The 26370-nt window shown below is 38.4% G+C and overlaps 1 protein-coding gene across 1 annotated transcript; it reads left to right on the top strand.

Annotated features, from left to right (window-relative positions):
• Positions 1-525: 525 nt before the first annotated feature.
• mtbp (MDM2 binding protein) lies at positions 526-22375 on the top strand. The gene is made up of 23 exons (XM_077526878.1): positions 526-687; positions 1111-1194; positions 1301-1374; positions 1594-1742; positions 3254-3312; positions 3463-3607; positions 3778-3892; positions 7747-7854; positions 10410-10504; positions 11415-11481; positions 11573-11690; positions 12253-12432; positions 14215-14325; positions 15900-16043; positions 17592-17679; positions 17756-17914; positions 18243-18338; positions 18438-18701; positions 18792-18943; positions 19699-19811; positions 20865-20978; positions 21994-22059; positions 22133-22375. Exons 1-23 carry the CDS (start codon positions 621-623, stop codon positions 22169-22171), a joined length of 2607 nt encoding a protein of 868 aa, XP_077383004.1. The 5' UTR covers positions 526-620; the 3' UTR covers positions 22172-22375.
• Positions 22376-26370: the final 3995 nt, after the last annotated feature.

Raw genomic sequence — 26370 nt, 5'->3', positions numbered from 1 at the left:
GGATTTACCTGCGGGGGGTTAGTTTATCAGTACTTCACAATCTGTGGGCATTTCATAATGGTTATCACATTTGTTTTTTTTTTATAAGATGGAATATACAAGTGCATCTAAATAAATTAGAATGTAGTTCTGTGTTTGAGTAGTTAAATTTTTGTTAGCTTTAAGCCAATATCAAAAAATGTATATATTTTTTTGTTCGTGATGATTGTTTTTTTTTTTTTATTGCGAATGAGATGCACCCTTATGCATCTTGTACAGTAACATAATATTACAAGTAATTTGGGCAAGCAAAGTGCAGTATAGCATTTGAAATAGTCTTCAAAGCTAAATATTCATGGTTAAAATAAAAAACGGAGAAAGGAGAAGGATAAAATGTATTCTGTAGCACGTAAGTAACAAAGCAAAAATGTAGTCCAAAGTAAAGCAAAAGCATAACAAAAAAAAAAACACACAAAAAAACAATATTATTTTTGTCCATTGGGTGGCGGTCGTGTATTTTCTTAGACTTTGTAAACATAACGAAACAGAAGAAGAGTAAATGGTGGGAAATTTGACAGACTGGCGAAAGTCGTTGTAAACAAGCGGCCGGTTTTATGTTATTATTCGCAAATTAATACAAAATGGACAGATATGTGTTGGTTTTATCCGTCTGTCAGGCGGGTAACGACGAAACGGAGGAGTGCAAATGTAAGTTTCTTGACTCCCTGGTGTGAATTGCCGAGCTATCAGCGTTTACTAACCTTTCGACCATGATGGATTTTGTTATTGTAAAGACAAAAGGGCTATTTACATTTTTCAAGAGTTACTTCATCAGGTTCACTTTTTAAAGACGGTACAAATGACGCTTACGTGCGACGGTTTAGTTTATGGTGGTTGGTACTGAATTGGACAGGACTATGTGTAGAATTTAGGTTATTTAGCGACATGAAATGGCTAACCCCGCTCAAAAGTGGAGATTTACAGTCTAGTAAAGCGAGTTTTCAAACACTTTCTTGGGCAGACTTATATTGCGCAAGTGTACCTAATGTTGTGGCTGTGTTTTTTGTTGTTTGTTTTGGGTTTTTTTTGGTCGTCATGAACCAAGTTAACATCTTATGTTGTCTTGCACAGGTCTGAATCAGTTGAAGCAGATTTATGACCAAGCTGTGGCATTTTCCTCTCAAGAATCAGCCAGAGGAATCTCTGTCCTCCCAGGTGCGCTATCTATCTATCTATCTATCTATCTATCTATCTATCTATGAGGTGTCACTCATAATAAAACTCCATTATGTTTTTACAATTGACTTCCTTCTCTTCATAGTGTGTTCTCTGAGCGGAAGTCCTTCAGTTCAGAGGTGGTACTTTGCTGTTCAGGCTTGCCATGGAGAAATGCAGGTAGAATTTTGGTGTTGACATATAAACGACACATTGTGCTGTTTTTTTTTTTTTTTTTTGTTTTTTTTTGTGAAGCAAGAAATACCATAGTCTATGGCTATGCACAGAAGAAAATTAAATATCGGTAATCTAATTGCTTCATCCAACACAGCTGAACCATGAGATATATGTAAAAGGTGTTGAACTAAAGGTGAAAATAAACGTACACACGTGTTGTAGTTTTGCAGCTCAGACTGGGAAGAGGTGGGGCCAGTCCATCAGATGGCAAACAGTGAAGAGGAGAAGCAAACTGCTTTGGAGCTGTGTGTTGGATCCTTGAGTCTTCAGGAAGGACCGGTTCAAAAGTGTGACGAAGCAACTTTGGCAGAGTGAGATTTGGTTTTGTCTGCAATTATTGCAAATTTTGGAGCCTTGGTGGCCATTGTGTCACCATTGGGTGTTTCAGAAAGAGCACAATAATAATAATAATAATAATAATAATAATAATAATAATAATTAGGGGTGTGAATTGCCTAGTACCTGACGATTCGATTCGTATCACGATTCACAGGTCACGATTCGATTCGATACCGATTAATCCCGATACGAATTTATAAGTCGATTGTTGCGATTTTTTTCATTCAAATTTAGAAAATACTAATCAGTAAGCTTGTAGAGTATAAGATTTATATGAAAATGTATTATTTATTTATCTGAAATTTCAGTCTTATAGAGGTTGTAATCTGTTTCATGTTTGAACAGCATTAAAATAAAATATTAAGGCTTAATGTTCCGTTCATATAACATTCTTCCATGCTCAAGGTGTGAATCCTAACCCGAAGTCAGATGTTTTGTTGAATATTTTTCCATTAAAAATGGAAGTTTAAAAATCGATTCACAAAAAAAAAAAAAAAAAAAAAAAAAAAAAATCGATTTTTTTTATTGAATCGATTCGAGAATCGCGCGATGTAGTATCGCGATATATCGCCGAATCGATTTTTTTTTAACACCCCTAATAATAATAATGTTTGTTCCATGAATTGATCAATACATTTCAATACATTTAAACTGTCCTCTTCATCGAACTGTTCACATTTTGACATCTTTGAGACCAAGATGCCATTGTGAGGCTTGAAAATTGATATTGTCAGAGGGAAGTGGCCTCTGAGCTTAGAGCAGGGGTTGGCAAACTCGGTCCTCGGGGGCCGGAATCCTGCAAGTTTGGACGTTTCCCTCTTCCTACACAAGCTGATTCCAATCAACAAGAACATTATCAGGCTTATGCAGCGCTTGCTGATGAGCTGATCATATATCAGCTGTGTTGGAGAATGGAAACATGCAAAACCTGCAGGACTCCGGCCCTCGAGGACCGGGTTTGCCCACCCCTGGCTTAAGTGTGTCACTGTGTGTCATCAGCAGGTTGTAACACACATATCAAGAGACTGGAAGAGTTGAAGAAAGGCATAGAAGTGTACTGACCTATTCATGGATCAAAAACCTTTTGTGATTTTTGCCATTCACTACCTTGTTAGACCAGCAAGTTGTGCAAAATGCACTGAAACACTATACAGTTGGACATGTGTGTTCAAATGTCAGAGAAGGTCAAATTAAGTTCACCTATAAAGGTTATATTGCATTTAGGTTCATGCTGAAATTTCATTCAAAAGCTGAATATCCAATACTTTTATTTATTTATTTTTAGTAGTGGATGTACAGTAATGTCACTCAAATGCCCTCGAGGACAAGAAGGAATGCTGTAAATGCTGCATAACCTGTTTTGCTATTTCTTATGCAACGTGTCATCATTCACTTCACAAAGCTATTAACCGATATGTGGCAGCATTAGAAAGAAAATCATCATTAAAAAAAAAGCTTGTCCTGTTTGTCCTTTATTTAATAGATTGCTCGAGGAGGCTGCAGAAGGAGTGCATGCTTTGTCAGACAAACTTCCACCTCCAGGTACTGTTAACCAATCCATATTAAATCATTTATTTCATTCAATTTGTTTTTATGAGGATGTCCTTTTCTAGGCCCTTCAATACTGTCCAATATGTACTCTGCAGCCGTGATTTTTTTTTTTTTTTTTTTCTGCTTGATCCCTCCCCTCAGGTAAAGCATTGTTAGATGTTCTGGTGCTGGGCTATGCCGACGAGTGTCCTGCATTCAAAATCCTGCTTCCCCTGCTGGGAGCCCTTCGACACATGAGCAGCTGGCACTCTGCCAAGATCACCATCATCACTCAGCATACGGCAGGGTGAGCATTTGCGTTACTGTCGTCGTACCACTAGAGGGCAATAGAGGTGTTAACTGGAGCTGGAAGTACCTCAGTTTTATGTGATAGTTGAATTTGTATTTGTTTTTACGGAATAACATGTTTGTTGTTATGGCACAAAGTAAATGTTGCTTACATTATCTTTGTCTTAGGTGGCAACAAACTGCAAACTATCTGGGTGCTGGTCTATTGGAGCCTAATGAGTTAACCAGCTGTATCAATGCAAGTGAACTTTGGAGAGGCGGCTTGCTGGTCAGAGAGAAGAAGGTAATGCCGGAGGATGTGCGTGTTATGGGTGTATTAGTAAATCTCCAGTCAATCAAACAAGCAATTCTGTCAAGCAAATTAAGTGCAATATTGTGGGAAATCATGCTGTTGTTATCAGATGTGTTTGCATGCAGTGCGCGTTTTCTGGAATAATCACTTGGTGGGGCGGGGCAAGAGAGCGTTGCATCCTTTTTTAAACTCACTGGCCCGTCTCGTAAGTGCTTTGTTGTCTTACTGCTACGCACGCTGGACAGCGCAGCTCACTGAGCCGACGTGAGTTTACTGGCATCTCGGCTGATCTGGTCAAGTGGAAAGCTCAGGAAACATAAAAAAAATAAATGCATAAATAAAACAATGTGGCAAAATAATGAATGGCAGACTATTAAAGTAATTAATTAATCCTGGAGTAATGCAGCAGGAAGCTTTTCATTGTTTTTCTTTTTACATCCAGTTTTTGGGCTGTATAAGCATGGAGGGTATTTTTTTGGATGAAAAGCAAACTTGAGAAAGAATATGTGGTTTAACGAATTTAAATTGACCATTTCAGTGACATCTGATTTGACACCTTAATTCAGGGGTGTCCAAACTTTTTCATTTGAGGGCCACATACGGAAAATCAGAACATAATGTTAAGAGAATTTGTGTTTAATCCTAAAAATTGTACAAATAATTTTTTGGTGCTTTTGCATATTTGGAAAAATGTTACAGTATATACACCAATTTATTTGTAATATGGCAGCAGGGTTATTATAGTTTTGGAATTTTTCATTTGAGTTTTTATTTTGTTTTAAGGGTGGTTCTGTTAGTTTTTTTTAATTAGTATTAGTTCTTTAATAAATTTTAGTTTAGTTTTAGTTAGTTTCTGTATTAGTATTAGTTTTTTTTAAATGTGTATTACTTGTGCGCAATATTTAAAAAACACCATGGGAGTGACATCATCTGAAGATGCTTTTCTATTGGCTGTTGCTAGATGACGTCACTTCTGTGTGACATATCGTCATTATTCCGGTTGATATCAAAATAAATTTCCTAAACGAAGTACATATAATTATAGTTTTAGTTAGTGTTGTAAACATAAAATGTAGTTTCAGTTAGTTTTATTTTTTTAGAAAGCATCTTCGTTTTTATTTTATTTCGTTTACAATTTTATTTTTATTTTTTCTTCATCAGTTTTAGTTAACTAAAATAACCTTTAATGGCACCTGTTTTTCGACACCCTCCCTTCTTACTTTGACCATTTCCAAACATTTTTGTTTTTATTGTATTTGAACTGAGTCAAATGCCATTTTTAGTAGGGGTGTTAAAAAAAAATCGATTCGGCGATATATCGCGATACTACATCGCGCGATTCTCGAATCGATTCAATAATCGGCAGAATCGATTTTTTTTTTTTTTAGGATTCACACCTTGAGCATGGAAGAATGTTATATGAACGGCACATTAAGCCTTAATATTTTTATTTTAATGCTGTTCAAATGTGAAACAGATTGCAAACTGTTTGTGTACAGTGGCTCACGGTTATAAGCCTCAAGTTTTAGATAAATATATTCATACAAATCTTACAGTGTACATGTACAAATTTACTGATAGTATTTTCTAAATTTGAATGGAAAAAAATCGCAACAATCGACTTATAAATTCGTATCGGGATTAATCGGTATCGAATCGTGACCATTCGTATCGGGATTAATCGGTATCGAATCGAATCGTGACCTGTGAATCGTGATACGAATCGAATCGTCAGGTACTAGGCAATTCACACCCCTAATTTTTAGCATATGTTGCGGGCCACTAAAAAATGGACGACAGGCCGCAAATGGCCCCCGGGCCGTAGTTTGGACACCTCTGCCTTAATTCGTCTATTATCATTTTAAAATCCAGATGTGATAAAGAATCGCAAGTCTGAACTTAATGATTTGTTTAATCCCGTATAAAAAAAATTGGTTCAGCTACGGTATAGTTTGCAAAAGTCGTATTCTTGACGGATTTCACTTGTATTTCACACTCAGAACAATTTTTTTCATTTTACACCATAAATCACATATGAATATAGCGAGCGCACATCTCGTTGACCTTTTCCAATAAGTTCCTGCTGGGAGACGTGAGCAGGCGTCGGCTGGCAGTTGCTGTGAAAGCTGCTCAGCGGGAGAGCACAGGATGAAGGAATTCCCACAGGTGTGAAAACCTGCAGTCGGGACTCGTACTGCAATATTGTAGTGCACGTGTGCTATACAGTAGGTGTGTGTTTGTGTTTGCGTGTGTGTGTGTTGTACTTTTCCAGCACCGGAACATTTTTTTGTGATTTCATCTGGAAACCGTCACCAACTAATAGTTCAATCAGTTGAAAGATGCGAGTTCAAACACAATTGATTAATTGATAATCTAATGAGAATAATAATTTGATGTTGCCTCTAGAAAGCACACTTTACCAACAATATTTTAAGAAGTACATGTTTTATATTCCTGCGATGGGCTGGCAACCAGTCCAGGGTGTACCCCGCCTACTGCCCAAAGCTAGCTGAGATAGGCTCCAGCACACCCCGTGACCCTTGTGAGGAATAAGCGGTCATGGCAATGGATGGATGTTTTATAGTCAATACTATTAATTTGGATCAATTGTCCAGTATCACCAATAAGGTGACTTCAGTGTCCTCATCAGAATCAGTCATCATAAAAAAAAAAAAAAAAAAAAAAAAAAGTAAAACTCTGAGCAAAGTAAACAGTGTCAGTAAACACATATCAGTAATATAAAAATTAATACGTAACACTAAGGGCTTTATTTTCGTGAGCAGTGCGAGTTTGTTGTGGCAAAAATCTGCACAGAGGCTTTGTAGACTGGGTGTTGGTAATTTCACAGACGTGCGCAAGCCTATGTATTTTTTTGCCGTTGTGGGCATGAACACAGCTAACTCCATTCACCATTCATGCCATTCCCTTTACAAGTGATGCACTCGCATTTCGAAAGGCGACATTGCTGTTCGGAAAATGACACAGCGATTGATGTGTGACAAGAGAAACTCAAATAAAGTCCCGTATTTTCCGCACTAAAAGGCGCACCTAAAAGCCTTCAATTTTTCCAAAAGCTGACCATGCGCCTTATAATCCAGTGCGCCTTATATATGCATCAATATTGAGACGCTATCGGTGACCCTGCACGATCGGTGACGCGCATGCGCAGAAGATCCCGCCATCTTGGATCGCTAGCTAATACTTTACCTCAGAGAAAACAATAAAACCGCTGTTTATTCATTTTGGGAGTGAATGGAGTTGTCAGAAAGCTGGTTTGTAATCGATTAATAAAGTTTGACTGACCTGTCTGACTGTTTTGTTGACATTCCCTTTAGCGCAGCACCATCTAATGGATGCATAACGTAACCCCAGCCTCTACTGTAGCGCCTTATATATGGAAAAAGTTAGAAAATATGTCATATTATGATTTATTATGTACTGTAGTAACGTGACCAGTTTCAAATCATGAACATCGCATTTCCTTTTTATTCTTTTCTTTATTCAATAATCACTTTTCACCTGTTTAGTAAGCATATACTGTACAATGTAATGTACTGTGCTTTTTTTTTTTTTTGGTTAAAAAAATAAAAAATTCTTCATATCAAACTGTTTCAATTTTATTCCCCATTCCCTTGACAGCTATTGATATATTAGTTGGGCCGCCTGAATCTAACACTACTGGTTGCATCTAAGAAAAATCAAGTATTGCCTCCATTACACCAAGACAGTGCGACTTTTATACTGTCCGAGTTCAGCCTGAGAGTTTATACGTGCGAGTTGATCACCTGCTGCCGCCGCTGCTGCTGCTACGTCTGATATTTTCTCCTTTTTATTGTTTGTTTCAGCATGTGTCAGAGCTTCGTTTCACCGGCTTTTCTCTGCGCACGCCGGCGCACGAATCCAATCTCATGGAGGAGCCGCACTTGACTGCGGACCACAAACGACACTCTGAGGTGATTTCTTTCAACACGACCGCCATTTTCAAGCTTCATTTCACTTTTGTTCACTTAACTTGTTACTTAATACGCAGAGCTAACTTTTAAAAATCAAGAGCCTGCCCAAAAACTGTCAACTAAAAAAATCATAAAATATGTGAATAGAGCAAAATTAGTAAATGATGAGGGTGGGAAAAAAAGCTTATTTCTTCACTTTCAAATCTGTCAGGTGTCTTCACGGGATGAAGAGTTTTACTTAGCACGACAATTTGAGCCATTGTTTCCCCAATGGATTATTTATTTATTTATTTATTTAACCCAAAATAATTTGACTGCTTTATTCACATTTTACTTTAAGTCTTATGTAAGTAATTTCCCATTTCTTTTAGGGGTGCACCGATCACAATTTTCCGGCCGATCACCGATCCCCGATCTTTTAAAAAGTCTGACCTGCCGATCCCGATTATTGCTGATACCGATTTTTTTATTTTTTTTTCCTTCGGTGTTCCAATCTTGTTTTATAGGAAAACATTGAACAATATCGGCGAAATAAAACAAACGGGTTGTTTTAACCGCACGTGAAGTGGTACTCTCAAAAATAAAAATGAAAATCCTATTCATCAACTCAGCAGAAAAGGACAGTCGCTGACTTTTTCAAGACCTCTGAGGATGGAGATGAGATTGGTGGAAAAGATCGGCTTATTTTTACGATCACCGATCTTCCAAAATTAAGGAAATCGGGGCCGATAAATCGTCCGGCCGATCGATCGGTGCACCCCTAATTTCTTTATTTCAACAAATTGCTACTGTGGAAACCTGATAGCCACTCCAAGATTGTTCAGATGAATGACATCACTACAGCTTTGCGCCCCATCATAAGAGCAGGCGTTAATAAAGCGCGCAACCCACCGCTCCGGCAAATAATGATAGCGGTGTTGTTGGATTTGTTGCGCAAGACCCCCCCGGTGTTTGTTTAATAGGTGAACAGTGCACAGCGTGAATGCTGCGAATTTATTTCGAGAGAACTACTCGGTGTGAGACAAGGTCTTTAATAACAGTTGGTAGAGCGCTGCATTATAATGAGCTTTCTGATGTAGATTAATAGCCATAACTATAAAAACCAAGGGGTGTGCACCGTGCACACAAAGTTATGGTTAGTATGGGGTCCATAACGCACACACACGATAGAGCGTGTGTGTGCGTTAAAGAGAGAGAGAGCGAAAGAGAGACATCAGACGACAGCTCAGAGAGGCAGATGGTGGGGGATCGTCTTGGCACACAATTAAAACAAAAATACTGAAGGATAGCAAAACTGTCCCAGCGCTGCTGTACAAACTATATGCATGCCTGGACTCTATCGTGAATGGGACTTTTCACTCACAAACGTGCGTTAGCGGTGGAAAATCCCGACAAGTTTACCCAGTGAGGCATTTATAATAAATATTCTCTTGCTGTCCACATGAGAACAGTTTAATAATAGCAATTTGAGCAGGATCACATTGTGTTATTATACTTACCATCAACCAGTACATTATCATCAGGCAAAAATCTTACTGCCGCTGCACCTTTCACAACAGCATAATATATGCAAAACAAAAATGTTTCATCAAAATGTTTAGTTACTAGGGGTGTTAAAAAAAAAATCGATTCGGCAATATATCGCGATACTACATCGCGCAATTCTCGAATCGATTCAATAGGCCGCTGAATCGATTTTTAAACTTCCGTTTTTAATGGAAAAATATTCAACAAAACGTCTTGCTTCGGGTTAGGGTTCACACCTTAAGCATGGAAGAATGTTACATGAACGGAACATTAAACCTTAATATTTTGTTTTAATGCTGTTTAAACATGAAACAGATTACAACCTGTATTAGCCTGAAGTTTCAGATAAATAAATAATACATTTTCATACAAATCTTCAAACGCTACAAGTTTACTGATTAGTATTTTCTAAATTTGAATGAAAAAATCGCAACAATCGACTTATAAATTCGTATCGGTATCGAATCGAATCGTGAACCGTGATACGAATGGAATCGTCAGGTACTCGGCAATTCACACCCCTAATAGTTACAAATAAGTTGGATATAATGATAAAAGGACAAAACGTAGCAACAGGAGAAAATGTATGTTTGCTCCATTGCTAAATGTTTTGTTCAATGAGAAGGCAGCCATCACAAATGTTTTGCACCTAAGATGTTCAGTGGACAGTTGAAATAATTGCTTTGGCACGTCAGCGTGAAGCCAGATTGCAAACTTGACCTTTGGCAGCAGCCCGGGTGACTTTTTCGAAAGAACACTCACCACATTACATGACTGAAAATAAACACTGCTCGGTAATGTGGGCTTTAATTCTTCTCAGAGTATATTGGAGGTGGTTTGTTTTAAGGGTGAATGTGTTTTTACTGTATCGCTCAGTTTGTTGTGATTCAAATGAATTGTCTTACTGTGATTAGATTAATGCAGCAACTCAAAGGCCCCAAGGAATAATTACTGTATGTAGATTTATGTAATGATTTGTAATGGTCTACAATTCTTTATATATTTTCTTTTCTTCTTCATGTTTACAGGTCTTCCAGTACTATGCACCGGTTTTAGACCTGCTTCATCTGGTTACTCTGTCCGACCTGCCCAACTTCCTGATGTCCAGCACCCACTTGGAACTGTATCCTCATTTCTCAAGTCTGTGCTTCTATGTAGGGATGTTCGATACCATTATTTTTCAGACCGATACCGATACTCAGAGCCTCAGTACTCACCGATACCGATACCAACTGCCGATACCAGTAGTACATTTTGACAAATAAAAAAAATCACTAAAATATATTTTTAAACAAATATATTTCCTTTAATTTTTACAAAAAAAAAAAAAAAAACAGCACAGTCACTCTTCAATAGTCTTAACGCTCAAAATAAAACACAAAAATGCTCTTTTAGTTTAAGATTCACAATTTTGAAGTATTTCCAAAGCGGTGAAGTTTTGGTAAAAAACTGCTGCAAGCTAGCGCCACTTACAGGCAAGGAGGACTCACTTGCCATCGGTCGCTTGTACTCGGCTGTGTCACGAGTAGGCTGGTATCGGCCCGATACCGATACCTGGTTTCGGTACTCGCCCATCCCTACTTCTATGTAGTCAGACAGAAGTAATGGCAATTTCAAGGACGTGCAATAAGTTACACTTTGTTTTATGCAAACTGTACAGATGTGTATGTTTGCAAATGCAAATCTATTAAGCCTTTAAAAGTAGGAAAACATTAAAGAGCCTACAAAACAGCACCTGCAGGCTAAAATAAAAAAATAAAAAAATAGCTTTTTCCCCAGCCCCAGAGCAATGACTGAACTTTTCAAAACAGCACCATGTTGCCACCATCCCCTCAACATCATCATAACATTCCTCATTAAGATTGAGTTTGCAATTGACTTATATAATCGCATTTTGCTAAATAACTTAAAAATGTTTACGGGATACATTTTTGGCATGAGGCGTAAAATATGGCATCACTTGGTGCGAAACACTTATTTGTCTATCTCTTTTTTTTTTTTAAACACCTTAACAAGAAAAAAAAAATCTCTAGAGTGCTTTCTGGGAAGTCGGTGAAATCGAGACTTCTTTTGGACCAGCTCAAGTCACTCCATGGAAAGGTATTAGTCTGAACACTTGAATTTTCTTCCCAGTTACAACCCAGGCAGGGGCATCATTGTGTGTGAATCAAATACATATTCATGTGCTCAGGTAGGAGCTTTGTTCAGCCTTTCCTGCGTCATCACCTCCATCGCACAGCCGCCAGTAAGCCAAATCAGCTCGCAGCGCTGGAGAGAATCTCTGGCCAGGAGACCCAAGTCCTTACTCAGTCAGTCCTTTCATGACCTCATTAAATAACGAGTCATATCTTGTGTATGGGAAAATAAATTGCTAACTGGAGCTACAATGTTACAGATGATAAAGCCTTCTGTGGATGAGGCAGACTCACAAGTCAAAAACACTGGGAAAATCAGAAAGCTATATTAAAGATAGAACTGATACAACTTGATTGTATTCTGGTGAAAATTGGACTGCGGAAAAAAATATGTGATTGAATAGCGAGTTTTGTATTGTAGTGCAGGAGTATAATATAATAATCACAAATATGGCACTATACTGTACTTTAATTTATTGAATTCAATCTCTGGTGTAATAACCTTATTTATTGATTGATTGAATTTTTATTTTTCTTATTGTTATTAATTAAATCTCTGGTGTAATAACCTTATTTATTGATTGACTGAATTATTTTTTATTTTAATATCTGTTCTCATTGCTGCTGGACATGTACATTTCCCAGAGGGAGCCATCCCAAAGGGATCAATAAAGTCAAGTCTAAGTCTAAGAAAGACTTCTTCTTTTTTGACTGACACTAATATTTCATCTTGCAGTACCTGACGTTGAGGTCAAGGGTGAGAGTGCTCACTACTTCCTATTGGTCCAGGGCTCAGACAAAACCGAGGATGGAGTCTGCACAGTCAGGCTGTTGCACTCTGACAGTCAAATGAATGGCGTTCCTGCCATGGCGACGTTCTCGGAGCTTCCTGAACAGAACCTGCTGTCGTCCTCAGGTAAAGTATGTTAATAATGCGTTAATATATGTGTATTCCTGTTTCTACTTTGATGTATTTTTGTGCATGTTGGAGCCACGGAGAAGAGTGTTTAAAAAGAGCAGAGTTGTTCTCAGCAGTGTTTGCAATGTTTACAGCATCATGAATGCCAGCAGTTCCTTTCACCGCTTCAACCCCATAAAAGGACAAAATGGCAGTGCTGTGCACAAAAACCAATCATTAGTTGAAAGATGAGTGAAATTAAAACGTATCAAAAAATGAATATGCTTCAGAGTCAAAGCACATAATAAATATATAAAAAATAAAAGTAAATGAAAAAGGAGGAGTTATTGTCGTGGGAAGTCAAGGTTTCAGCTATTTGTGGAGCTACAAATTAAAATGAATTGGATGAAGTCACACTAAGAAGTCAAAAGAGCATATTTGCACTCACCTTAAACAAATAAAATAAGAGATAACTGATTGATTATTTGGTTTTGTTATGTGGTTACTCGGGCCGATGAATTAATTGGATTAAAATCGGCATTACAATTTAGTAGAATGAAATTTTCAAATCGCAGAGACTGCTATTTAAAAAAAAAAATAATAATCATTTTGGTTAGTCAGTAGACTTTATTTTTCATATATATGTATATTTTAGGACAGCATGTGGTCGAGTGGTTAGCACGTCCGCCTCCCAGTTCTGAGGACTCGGGTTCGAGTCCAGGCTCCGGCCTTCCTGGGTGGAGTTTCCATGTTCTCCCCGTGCCTGCGTGAGTCTTCCCTGGGTACTCCGGTCTCCTCCCGCATTCCAAAGACATTGTCCCTAGGTGTGATTGTGAGTGCGGATGGTTGTTGGTCTCTGTGTGCCCTGCGATTGGCTGGCAACCAGTTCAGGGTGTACCCTGGCTGCTGCCCATAGCCAGCTGGGATAGGCTCCAGCACCCCCTGCGACCCTTGTGAGGAGCAAGAGGTTCAGAAAAATGGATGGATGTATATTTTATTTATTTATTTAGGTTCAGTGCTTAGAAGTATGATCCACATGTTTACATGTTCTCATTGTTTCATAAAAAATGACACGTTGAAGCGATAAAACCTCAGATTTGTTTGTGTTGTTGTTGTAATCGAATTTATGATTCACTGATTTATGTTCACGCCTCAGTTTTTTTGGTAGAATTTAGTCAAGTGGTCGTAGTTGAATCTGAACGCTTAAAAGACTGCAAGTCCAAATGTATACATTTATTTTTATTTTATTTTTATTTTTTTCAAAATCGCTCAGCCCTAATATGCACTATGCACGAATGTGTGCATTGGTTCTTGTGTCCACAAGTGTCAACATATTGTTTTAATGGATGTCCTTGTCTGCTCTTCGGCTGCAGATGGTATTCAAGAGAATTTCTACGATTGTTAACATTTTATGCAACCTTCAGAAGACGTCTGTAAAAATACGATAAAATATTCCCCAACTGTACTGCCATGAGTCAGCAGAATTTTCACTACAAGGGATCGTGATGTCGATATGATGATTGTTGTTCCCAACACTCAAGTGTGTAAAACCATACCTTGCACTTTTTGCAGGTGTTTTTTTTCCCCTGTCATTTCTGTTTATTTTTGTCTGCTGAACGTTTGGCATTTACTGTACTTTATATTGCTTTGAGGCGTATCCTAAGTCAGCGTCACATGTCCCATGAGTCCTTGCCCCAATTGAGAATGAGGCTCTGCACAGATCACTCCCAGCTGTGCTGGTAATGCACACTTATCCGGCCTTTTTTTTTTTCCATTCACCACTTTTTTTCCTCCATCCAGGAGGCACTAGAAGCGACATCCTCTCTCTGCCTTGTCTCCAAGGAGACGGTCTGCTGACGAGAGAGCGGAAGGTGGCCCAGGTCCAGGCACTGGTGATTAAAGAATACTTCAGTAAGTACTTGTTCTAAAAAGCTGAGCTCTTGGAAATAAAAAAACATGTGAATAGATTCAGAGAGGGAGATGGAAAGTGGAAGCTGTACTAATTGACTACAACAGAAAATTTGTAAATTTCTCGTGGTGCTTAAGTCACAGATACATTTACTCGAGAGCTAATTTACAGTTTTCAATACATTGCAGCAATAAATGGACACAGACTGGTTGCGTTTTTCACCCTTCTTTGTGAAACATGTCGCACACACACGGTCAGCCTCGAAGTCTAACCTCTCTCTTTGCTCACTCACTCTTGAAGTGGGTGCGCACAGCAAAGCATATTACACGATGTTGATGTTCATGAAGAACTGAAATGATGATAATAATGTAGTACAAACCATTTAGAATTTCATCACAGTTCATTGGTAGACTGTAAACTGTTTCATACTTACTTGGACGATGGACATGTTTCCACTTGATCTTAATTTTAAAGCCTAAAATCCGTGAGTCATGTAGCAGCCATTTTGGGGATTATTTCCAAGGGATGGTCGGACAAAACATCATATGCCTCACCCTGAAATAAAACAAAATGATTTATTCCCATTTCACTGATGGATGCAGATGAAAACAAATCCTGTAATTCATAGAAAGATGCATGCTCATTGAAGAATGGATATAATTTAAGAGCTTTGTCAAAATATTGTCATTAGATATACGCACGCTGTATTGTTTAATTTGCTCATTATGGAGATAATTTGCAGTAAAATTTGGTTGCATTGAGTTTATTTCCTACGAGCCACTAAGATAGCTAAACAAGATAACTAAAATGTTGGAATACAGTAATATCAGCCAAAAAAAAAAAATAAAAAAATATATATATATATATATATATATATATATATATATATATATATATATATATATATATGCAGATTGTGGTCTCAATAAACAATTCGGTCTCAATAAACAAAGACATTTTCTTTTTTATTTTATTTTTTAGTAGCTGCAGTGAAACGATCTTAACGCCATCCTATCAGCGGCCTTGCTCATCGTGCTCGTTGCTTTAGGCACTTGCTGGCGCATCGGATGACTCGCAATATCATTAATTTACAGACACACAGCAGACAAAGATAGTGAAGCTACAGTGGAGTACGGCGAGATAAAAGAAAATGAAGTTTCTTCAACCTTGAGGAAACAAACTCGGGCCGCGCTTTGACACGACTGCGAGGAGAGCTGACATACCACAGGGCTGATTGAAAATTGCAATATATACAATTATTTGACATTAAGTGAGGAGGTTGCCTGTCTAGTTGCAAAAGTTAAGAAAAATAGAAATAGAATAGTGAAGAAACTTGCTGTCAGACATTTTAGTAAATAAAAAAAAACTGCAGTTAGTACTACAGTACTAACTGCATGACATCATACGGGGAGGCACAGTATTTCTTATATTTTATTTGACTTATTTTGTAACACCAGCTAAGTACTGAAAGTCATTACTTTGTGCTATTTCATTTAACGCAATGGCCAGTGTAATGTCCTTGTTACGTGACTAAAGCGACTGTGAGTGAGACTAATGAGTTTCTTTGTGTATCCAGGACAGACAAAAAATTCCTCTTCAATATCAGCCAACGACTTGAAGGCCATCCTGAGCGTGGCGAGGGAGCAATACTTGAAGATGACTGACTCCATGCTTCCCCGGGCCTCTTCCCTGACTGACAGCATGGCCACGAAGGACCCAGGTAGGATTCGAGTGATACCGGATAATTCATATGTAACCCAAAACTCCCAGGCTGGATTCATGCAATACCTATTTGAAATGAAATGATGACTAGATGTATACTTTTAAATCTTGGACTCAACGTATATACATGTACACAATTAGAAAAATAAAAAAAAGTATTTTATTAGGTGTCGTCCCGATCCGATCATGTGATTGGAAATCAGGGCTGATCACGCGATTTTCAGTGGATCCGTGTTGACCATTTAAAAAAAAAAAAAAAAAAAGAATTTTCTCAATTTCCAAAGTCAAGAATAAAATATTTAATTTGTTTACTTAATTGAACCACAGCCGACATACAGCCAAATAAAAAGTACCAAGACAAGACAAGAACCTTTGCGATTTGGTGTAGATTGTTTTGTTTTGATTTTGTTTTCAATTACAGCATTGGACAATTTTACACAGGTTCATGTGCACCTCCTTATGGTTTAAAAATAGGATTGTGGTATCTGCCAGAATCAATCACAACCTCAGGGTCGCCTTTGGACATGAGTCATCCCATGAATCATGCCCTACTTGAACTCTAGATCTTCTTTGACCTTTCAGCGCTCCTGGTTTCACAAGCAGAAAAAAAAAAAAATGCAATGGTCATACATCAATGCAGTGCTCACAACACTGGGCACTAAGATTTCAGTTCCATTTGCCCCGGGTTAAGCATCTTGACCTGGCTCCAACTAAAAGTTTAGATAACCGCCGCAATCCATCATACAGCGCAGCTTACCGTATAGGGTATACTCGTACTGGAGGGAGCCTTCAAGCTTTGTTTATGAATGCACCAGAGGTCTTTTGTTGCCGTTACAAAACACTTTCCTTGGGTAGTAAATTAACTGAAACGTACGGCTCATTATTGTCTTTTTTTTTTCCTGACCTTCATTTGTTCTTTACCCCATCTAACGGTTACAGCTCAACAACATATTAGCTACTTAAAATGTATTAACTCATTTGCTCCCAATAATGTGTAAATACGTTTTGTTTTTTGTTTTTTTAATGTTGTAAGTGTCCCAAAGACGTATTTATACGTTTTTATTTTTTATTTTTATGCTAGCGCATATAGAAGGCTTTGATGCAGCCTCTCAACTGCAAAGAACGGTTGCAGAAATGGTAGTTATTACACAAACGGCCAGCAGGTGGCAGCAGAGCAAAGGAGATCAACCAGGGCCATCGAGAAAAAAAGCTAAATTACTTACAATTTTAAATAGATTTGTGAAAACTGATGAAACTTAGCTCTCTTCTAATGCTAATTGCTGCAAAAAGGAAACAGATAGAAACATACGTTTTTTTCCTGATGAAAGAAGAGACTTTCATCTTTCTTTTGGTAGGTTCCATGCTTTTATAGCAATTGAACACAATATTCTGTGGGCCTTGCAAAATCAGTCAAAACCCAGTAAAACAGCCGGGATTGCGAAATGTGAAAATGGCTGGGAGTGAATGATTTAAAAGGCTGAGAGACAATGTGATTTGGGCTGCAAACTACACCAAGTCCAACTTATTTCCTTTATAATTGCATTAGAAACAAGACCGCATGCTCAATCTGACTGGCCCGAGAGGAGCGTCCTCCACAACATTGAGAACCTGCAGAAATGTCGACAGAGAAGAAGGTAATCTAAAATGACTTATTCAATGTATGACCAATGCAGTATACTGCAATTACTAATATTCTGTATTGTGCCTTAGACTTGGCTTATTAGGTGCCGGCTCCAGTGACAGCCTGCTGGGTCCTAAAGATTGTCCGAAGGGTTCAACTACCTTACTGGACGCCAAAGAAATTTTAAAACACTTCACACTTGATGGCAAGCCGACCAGTGAGCTGCAACCTCTGGCCCTTATTAGAGGGTAAGACAAGCCATGTGAATGAGCACCGTGTACACCTTTTTTTTCTGAGGAATGGCATTTGAGTCACAGACAAAGGGAAACCATTCATTTAAAAAGAGACAATCCCATTTTTATTGGCAGACAGAAAAAGGCACACACAAAATGACTGTGTATTGTAGTTCATTGCTAAGAGGAATCTCCCAAGGTGAGAATTTTATTTTGATCATTAGTCTATCTCAGTAAAATGTATGTGACCTTTTTTTTGGAATACCATTTGGAGGGAGACATGATTCATTGCGTCTGGCAGACCATCTCATTCGACTCGATTCTCTGTGCTGTTTTTCTTCAGTCATAACGCGTTGAAGTTGTCACCAGACTTGTGTCCTACCAGTGTCGGCGAGATGTCCTTCAAAAAGGCCACGACCACCCATTACCACGGCATAGAGTACGTATGTATCTACCACTTCCAATTCCTTTGTGAGGCGGTGATTGGATTCTTTTCATCCACTTGTCGGCTGACTTCCCATCTTTGGCTTTTCTATAGCTTCTGCCTGGATAACCAGCGCTCGGTGGAGCGAGACCAGACTTTTGTCCGGCTCCAGTCCCGTCTCATTCGCTACGAGACGCAAACCACCTGCTCCAGGGAACCGTGCGTCCTACCGTTTGCCACCAGCCCCGCCCCCTCTCCCGCCGTGACGTCAGAACCAGGAAGCGTACCCGACGGGGAGACGCTCCAGAACGCTGACGTCGCCCGACTCAAACGCAGGTCCTGGGACGCGGACGTCGTTGGAGGTTATCCCCGCAAGAGGTAGGTTGGAGGCACGGATTATTAACGCACGAGTTGCTGGAATCGTTTTGGTGTTTGACTGCGAAACCATTGAAATGAATGACGACGTAGGCAGGCCAAGTCGGAGAGCAGCGACTCCGTCTGTTCTCAGAGCAGAGGCAGTAATGGGACTCACCTTACCATCAAGTCGCAACAACCTATCAGATCCCAGTCGGTCTCGTCTTCTGCTCCAGCTTCCTCTTCTGCTCGACGAACATCATCAGGTAAAGACAAATCAACCTAACCTTAACCAAACAGAAATGTATCGACTCAATGACCAGTTGAGCATTGTTGAAGCCTAATGTAGGTAAGCAAAATCTATATTACAATTAGGGGTGTTCGATACCACTTATTCACTGATTGATACAGTGTGTATGAGTACCAATAAGAAATACCAATAAAATTGGTACCGAATATTCACGACTATAAGGCGCACCTAAAAGCCTTCAATTTTTTCAAAAACTGACCCATGCGCCTTATAATCCAGTGCGCCTTATATATGCATCAATATTGGGCCGCAACATATCTTTATATGCCTGCGTGATAGTGTGCGTTCGTAAAAACACGATACATCATTAAAAAAAAAATAAAAAAATCTTACATTCTTGATGCATTATAAATAAACTATTTTAATTCAACAGGTTTTAAAGACAAACGTTTTACTTTTGACCCCATTACATTCCTAGTGAGTCTTCATTGTTATAATTTACATTTAGTCTGCGGTATTTTTTTATTGTCTTTAGAACAATATTTAAAATATGTCATTCATTGAAGGTGTGCCTTATAATGCGGTGCGCCTTATAGTCGTGAAAATACGGTACATACCAAATAGGCCGCCCCCTGAGATGGAACCTATTGTAAAGAAAATCTTTGACTTGACGTCCCATTGAAGTCGACGTACTTCGGCGTACATTATTTCACTGTAGACACAGTTCCAATTCTTTGTTTTTGTTTTTTGTTTATTTTTTCTTCTTCCCAGGTTTACTGAATCAGTCTTCGGCCGACAGGCATAAAGCGCCGGAGCAAAAGACTGATCACAAGGTGACAGACGACAAACAAGCCAAGGAATCGCGATCCCAGAAACACAATAGGGTGAGTTTGTGTGTTGCTTAGAAAATGAATACAATTTAGTTTCATTACTCACAGTACGTTATTCTTGTTACCTAACATTTTGTGACTCATTTTCTTTTGAAACGGTTGCTTTGCAAATGTTTAGAAAAAAAAAAAGAGAAACGGCAACAAATTATAAGCACTATAACAGCCTTTTGTGTTGGAAATTCATCCTAAGAAAAAATGAAAACATTATGCAGACCCCCTGAAAACTTTCATGAATAAAAGTCTTAAATCAAGCGTACCACTTACTAACGCACACACACTGGAAGCCAACAACAAATTCAACCACGGTCCATCCAACAAATGAAGATCGTATTATAATAGGTTTAGCAAAGATAAATGATGTATACTTTGCATGTTATCACTTGCTGCGCTTACAGCTTATTTCCAGCCAACACATAGAAAGGACGCACGCCTGCACACTCACTCCATTACCTGCGCGCACGTCGCCGGGCCGAATCCCGACCTTGATGTGTTCTGATCTGTGAACGTTATGCTAACAGGCGACGTGTGCAGTCAGCAATACTAATGCGCATGTGTTAAAAAAACAAAAAACAAAAAAAAACAGGTGGTGCAATTCCGGAATATCGGCGGCAGTTAAATCAGGACAGAGATTTAAAAACAGTCTCTTTTGTGGAACTGAAAGGCACCGATGATCCCTCAGTGTGATTTATTACCTTTTATTCAGATCAGCTGCTGTCCAAAGAGTGAAGGTGGCTCCATTTATTTCCGTGTGCGCGCTGTCAACTCTTTCACTTAAACAGCGCGTGTCTTTTTTTTTTTTTTACCTTAGAGCCCCCCACACACACACAATAGCTTTCAAGACAATTCCGTCCGTCTAAGGCCATCCTTCTCCGAAGTCATGACGTTTTGACATCCATTCTTTCAGACGGAAGCCTCGCTAAAATTACTTTCCGTGAACCGGCTTGACGTTTGGCGATAAGGGAATTAACACAAGTAGATTTAAGGTTTGAGTATTGTGTCCATGAGAATGTGTGAGCGTGCGTGTGTGTTGTCCTCTGTTGCCCTCAGATGCTGCAGGAAGTAGTCGTTAAAACGCTCAAACGGCACGGGATCAGTGGCGAGCACGAATGCTTTGAGGCTTGCGGCAAGAGACTGTTTGATATCTCCAAATTCTTTCTCAAGGTTGGTGCCCACACACACGCTGAGCGCTGTCCACGCGTTCACGCTGATCTCTCGTTTGGTCGTTTGGCTCCCTCCCGCCAGGACTGCAGTGTCCACCATATGTTGTTTTTTTTGGTTGCAAATTTGTGCGACAAATAAACCTCAGTGGGAACAGTTTGACTAAACTTTTCTTCCCAATATGTATTATCTATTTATTTCGTGCTCCCATTTTAAAAGGAGACACGTAATGGAAAGTGGACTTTTTAAATGTTTATGTACAAATAAGTTTTTAGCCAATGGCTGGCCAAAGATTGAGAACGAAAGAACCATTTTGACACGGTCGCCAAAGCACTGTCATGTCAACAATATAGGTAAGCAGAGCTGCAGTGTTAGCATAGATTAGTGTTAGCTAACATTATTACCAACATTAGCTTCTCATGCTAATGTTCTAATAATGTCTTAACTTGTTGACCTGGTCAAAAATAAACTATTTTTTCTAAGTACTAAGGCCATTTTTAGTTTTCAGGATTTACAAAACAAACATTTTTTATACTTATTAGGGATGTCACGATAAGGGCAATATCGTGATATCGTGATATTATTAAAACTGCCACAATCGTCATGTTCACAATATTTAAAAGGAACACATTTGTTAAAAAAAAAGTCAGGTTGATTTCCATTTGTGCAGTTCTAGCACCCTCTAGAGGCTAGTTTATTAGTGCAATTTAATTTTCATGAGTGATGTTTTGGCCTTTTATGTTTAAAATTGATGCTAATTGTCAATTATTATTTTTTTTTTTTACAATATTGTGATCTTTTGTAAATATTGCAGACACCCCACAATATCATGATAATTATCGTATCGTGACCATCATATGATGATAATATCGTATCGTGTTGTTTGGATATCGTCACATCCCTTATTAGACACTTATTAGAGTACATTACTTTTGAAGCTCTTTTAAACATTTGAGCTTTGACTTCACTTAAGCTGGATGAAAAGAAAAAGAAAAAGCGTGGCGATGTTTGTTGTCAGGATCTGAAGACGTCACGTGGTCTGCATGAGGAGATGAAGAAGGCAGCCGGCAGCAATGCCAAACAGGTAACACCAACACGCATCAGCGTTCCCTTCCGCTCATTCAAATCATCTTCAACTCATTATTTGTGTTGTTTAGGTCATTGACTGGGTGCTGGAGAAGACCATGAAGAAATGATGATGAGGATTTTGACAAGAACATTGAGTCCTACTTTAAAATTTCCATTTACTTTAACATCTTTGTGGGAAATTATTTTTATTGAGTTCATTTTAATTGGCCTTTTTTTAAGTCCCCCTTTTGTTTTAACTACATTTTTTTTATTTAAATATTTAATTTGTTTTGCTATATTTTTTTTTTAACCATTTGGAAGACAATAAATTGTTCTTATTTGAATTCCATTTCCTGTCGTCTGCTTGTATGCAACCACTTAATAACAGTTAAAAATGTATAAAAAGTATCAAGTAATGTTTACTGCTGTTCTTTGTTATCTTTTAGGCCAAGAGTGGGTTTACAGTGGAAACATTAAGGTACCAGTGATGGCAAAAAAATTAGACCACATAAACAGAACTGGAGCTTTGAAACACAGAAATGTGTTTAGCAGCACTATAATTAAATATCAATTACATACACACTAATTTTACCAAGCACTAGATCAGATGTTGTAAACAGGATGAAATCATAATGGCTTAAGACTTTCATGGAAATGACCAGATAAGCTTGCCAACAAGCAAAGTTTTAAGCAGAATTTATTTTAATTTTTTTTTCTCTCCACAACCTGCTGTGAGTATACAATCAAACGGTTCGGACTGAGCATAAAGCTCAATATGAAGACACATTCATTCATTCATTCATTCATTCATCCTATAGCTCTTGTCTTCGTTAGGGTCGTGGAGGAGCAGCTGGAGCCTATCCCAGCTCATTTTGGCAGGGGTGCGGTCCAGACTGGTGGCCAGCCAATGACAGGTTAGACACACGATTTATAATATTCGCTTCAATTTTTAACATACTCGGCGACAGTACTACTCTGAAAATAACTTCCTGTTCCCTCCCATTACATGATTGTCAGACGCCTTCAAGGGGTGAGTGAGTAACTGTAACTTTATTTCATATAGTCAAGTTGAACTTTGGACATTTCGCACTAGGTTTCTTCCATTGTTTACCTTTCGGATTGATACATTTTAAAACGAGTACTGTACACGCAAGTTATCCAAACACAATCTTAAAAATACACAAAGGAAAGACAGCAAAGTAGTACACCCACTATGCATTTGCAAAGCAATTATAAATATCCCTCTTTGACCTGGTTGTTTGATCATGTAAAATTTCTTCTTCCGGGAAAAAAAAAAAAAAAAAAAAAGCCTTTCACCCGATTTCTGAGGTCCCTCACACACACACACACACACACACACACACACACACACACACACACACACACACACACTCAATAGATTCAAGGTTAACAATTCCAGTCAGCATTCGGAAGGCCTTGAAAAAAGAAGATAATAAGAGTCCGGCTAATAAGAGGGTTTTGTTTGAATCATGTCACGGAAAAAAAAAAAGTGATTGGAGGAAGGTCAACCACTCACAGATTACATTCCGGGAGAATTGTGTTGTGATTCATTATATTATGAACTTACAAAGTGGTTTGTTTAGTTTTGTGCAAGAATACATTGCAGAACGCCCAAACGTAGCATCATCAGGATTATGGGTTCATTTATGCACATTTTAGTCACTATTTATTCGCAATTCCTCACCCCAGCACTATTAACTAGTTGGATCTGCAAAATTGCCCTTTATTTAAAATGGCCAACATCATTGGTGGGCTTTTTTTTTTTTTTTTTTTTTTTCATCCACAAACAGTGGCTGGATCAAAGGTTACCGGTAAGTGAATTTCTTCATTCTTTATCTTCAAATAGCTTTTTGGATTTTGGAATTGGAAAAAATGCTATTCACAGTAAAAGTCACACATTGTTTTTTTATCGACCACGATGACATGGCCAAATGATTGTAATCTGGAACAAAATATTGTGCAATACACAGACAGACATATGTTATCTAACTCAAGCAGTTTTTTTAAAAAAAACGTAAGCTGGTAAAGTTGGTGTTCACAGAGAAAGTCCTTCCATTTTCTTAACTGCTTACTCGTCACAAGGATCGCAGGGGTGCTGGAGCCTAGGCGGGGTACACCCTGAACTGGTTGACAGCCAATTGCAGTACAGAGAAAGTATATACAAACAAACAAAAACCCAGATGACAAAAACCTCGTTTGCAATTTTCCCTTGATTGAATAATCAATGCAAATCCTCCAAACATGTAAGTTCACTTTTCTTTGGGCCCGACAGCCCCTCATCTTGCTCAATATCTTTACAAACTTTCCAATTTGCAATGCTGCCCGTTGGGTGTGTGTGTCTCTCTCTCTCTCCTGCCATTTTAAGGCTATGTAGCTCATTCCCTCACATGTAAACACACAAACGAGCAAACAAACTACAACCTGTGAGGACCTGCCACAGGCGAGCGAGGAATGCAAATAGAGAGCGAGCCAAGGAAAAAAACAAAAAAAAAGCCCTTCATGCACACGTGCGAGCACATAAACACCACCTGTATGTATTGTCTATGACTGACGGAAGTACATAGACACGTGAAGTCACAACAATGAAACCTCCAACTAATCACATACAAGACAAGGTGCAAAAATATAAACACGAAGAAAACTACAGTGAACCTGTTCACAATTCAGCATTTGCAAACTCACCATCTTTTTTTTTTTCCTTTTGAACCTAGCAAACATCTATTTTGCTGAAAAAAAAAAAAAAAAAAAAAAAAAAAAACCTTACCTATTCGGGCCCTTTGTCAGGCCTTGAGATGCTGCGCAAACTCGCTGCTGCTTTTAAAATGCGATGCCAGCAGCTGATAGTCGGCCAACTTGACAACGCAAATTTGTGTCTCGGGAATATTAAACCCTCTACGAGTTCAAATCTGCTTTCATGGACAGGAATCGGTGGATATTTATTGCCGAGAAGCTGAAATTCGCATGATTTACACAATTTTAATTACACGCGGTCTCAACAACTAATTATCAATTTGATAATGATTAATTTGAGTAGTTGTTTAATCTTTTCCCATATCCCGCTAGCTTGCTAGCCGCGGTATTTACAGACTAGTATATGGCCAGTTGTGCTGTTTTTTTGTTGTTTTTTGCAATAAACAAGGCTTTGACTTTGCCTTCTCATTATACAGTGTGTAGTTCACGGGGTCACTTCATCATTATTTTAGTACGTTTGAACTTCATTTCACTTGTGTGAAAATGCAGGAGGAACAAAATGATTCCTCTCAAATTGGAGATATGTCGGTGCAAAAATGGAGCTTTGTTACAATTCTACAGAGTTAATCTTAACACAATATGTTCAACAATGTGAACTAACACCTGAAATTCCAAAAATGTAATCATGCAATTTTAGCTGTGTAGCATAGGAGAGATCAAGATTTTATTTCCAGTACTGTATCTCCTTGGTAAAAACAGTATTTTATCAACAAAATAATATTTGCCCAATGATTTGATGATCCACCCGATCCCCACCTCTTCTCATTTCAGTGAGTATCGGTGAGGTTGCTCAATAAGTGGCGACAGAACAGAATATAAACCGTTATTTGCGGTTCGGTATTTACTTTAAGATACGTGTCATGTATGTTTTTGTTTAAATTGTAGTTGCAATGTTTTTTTTTTTCTCCTGCTATTATATTCTGGAGCAAACAAAAAGCCGTAATTTCCGTTTGGTTTCAAAGGTTTGTGGCCAGGTGCTAATGAATCTAGCTGGCAGTCAAAAGAAAAGAGGCAGCAACGTGTGTGTCACCGAAGCCATTCTTCTCCGAGTCAATGGGAAAGCTCAGTGACCGCGCATGTTTGGGCTCTCAACAATTTATTTGTGGCTCAGGCAGGCCTCACACAACACTGCCTCGGAGAAAACGTGTTGCTTTTCATTTTGCTTTATGATTCACAGAGGAAGCTGGGCTTAATTTATAACGTTTAAAAACATCATAAATCTTGTGGTAAACAATCGACCGGTAAAGTGTGTGAAGTTTCTTAACTACACAAAAGTGTTTGTTAATGCGTGCGAGTGAGGATGCTAGTTCATTAACTGGAACTAAATAATGTCACGGTCTCAATTGTGCACAAAGTGCTCAGGACAGTTATTCTTGGGCTTCTTCTTTCTTTCAAGACATATGAATCTTTTCGCTGAGTGGGCAGAAATAAACCTCGTAAATCATTCTAGAAGCCAATCATTCCACCATAAACTAGTCAGACACCTGAAATCATTTGTTGTGTTCAGGAAATATGTCTCGAGCAAAAATATCTTACATTACAATACTGGGCTAAC

This window comes from Festucalex cinctus, chromosome 7 (genome assembly GCF_051991245.1).
Source record: "Festucalex cinctus isolate MCC-2025b chromosome 7, RoL_Fcin_1.0, whole genome shotgun sequence".
NCBI lineage: Eukaryota > Metazoa > Chordata > Actinopteri > Syngnathiformes > Syngnathidae > Festucalex > Festucalex cinctus.
Note: the sequence above shows the minus strand (reverse complement) of the source record. Positions and strands in the feature narration are given on the sequence as shown.

Bases quoted from the DNA above. Each gene is read 5' to 3' on its own strand.
- mtbp (XM_077526878.1), top strand. From the start codon at position 621: ATGGACAGATATGTGTTGGTTTTATCCGTCTGTCAGGCGGGTAACGAC. The intron at 3,893-7,746 runs GTAATGCCGGAG...TGTTTGTTTCAG, and splicing joins TGCTGGTCAGAGAGAAGAAG to CATGTGTCAGAGCTTCGTTT. The intron at 17,680-17,755 runs GTAATCTAAAAT...ATTGTGCCTTAG, and splicing joins AAATGTCGACAGAGAAGAAG to ACTTGGCTTATTAGGTGCCG.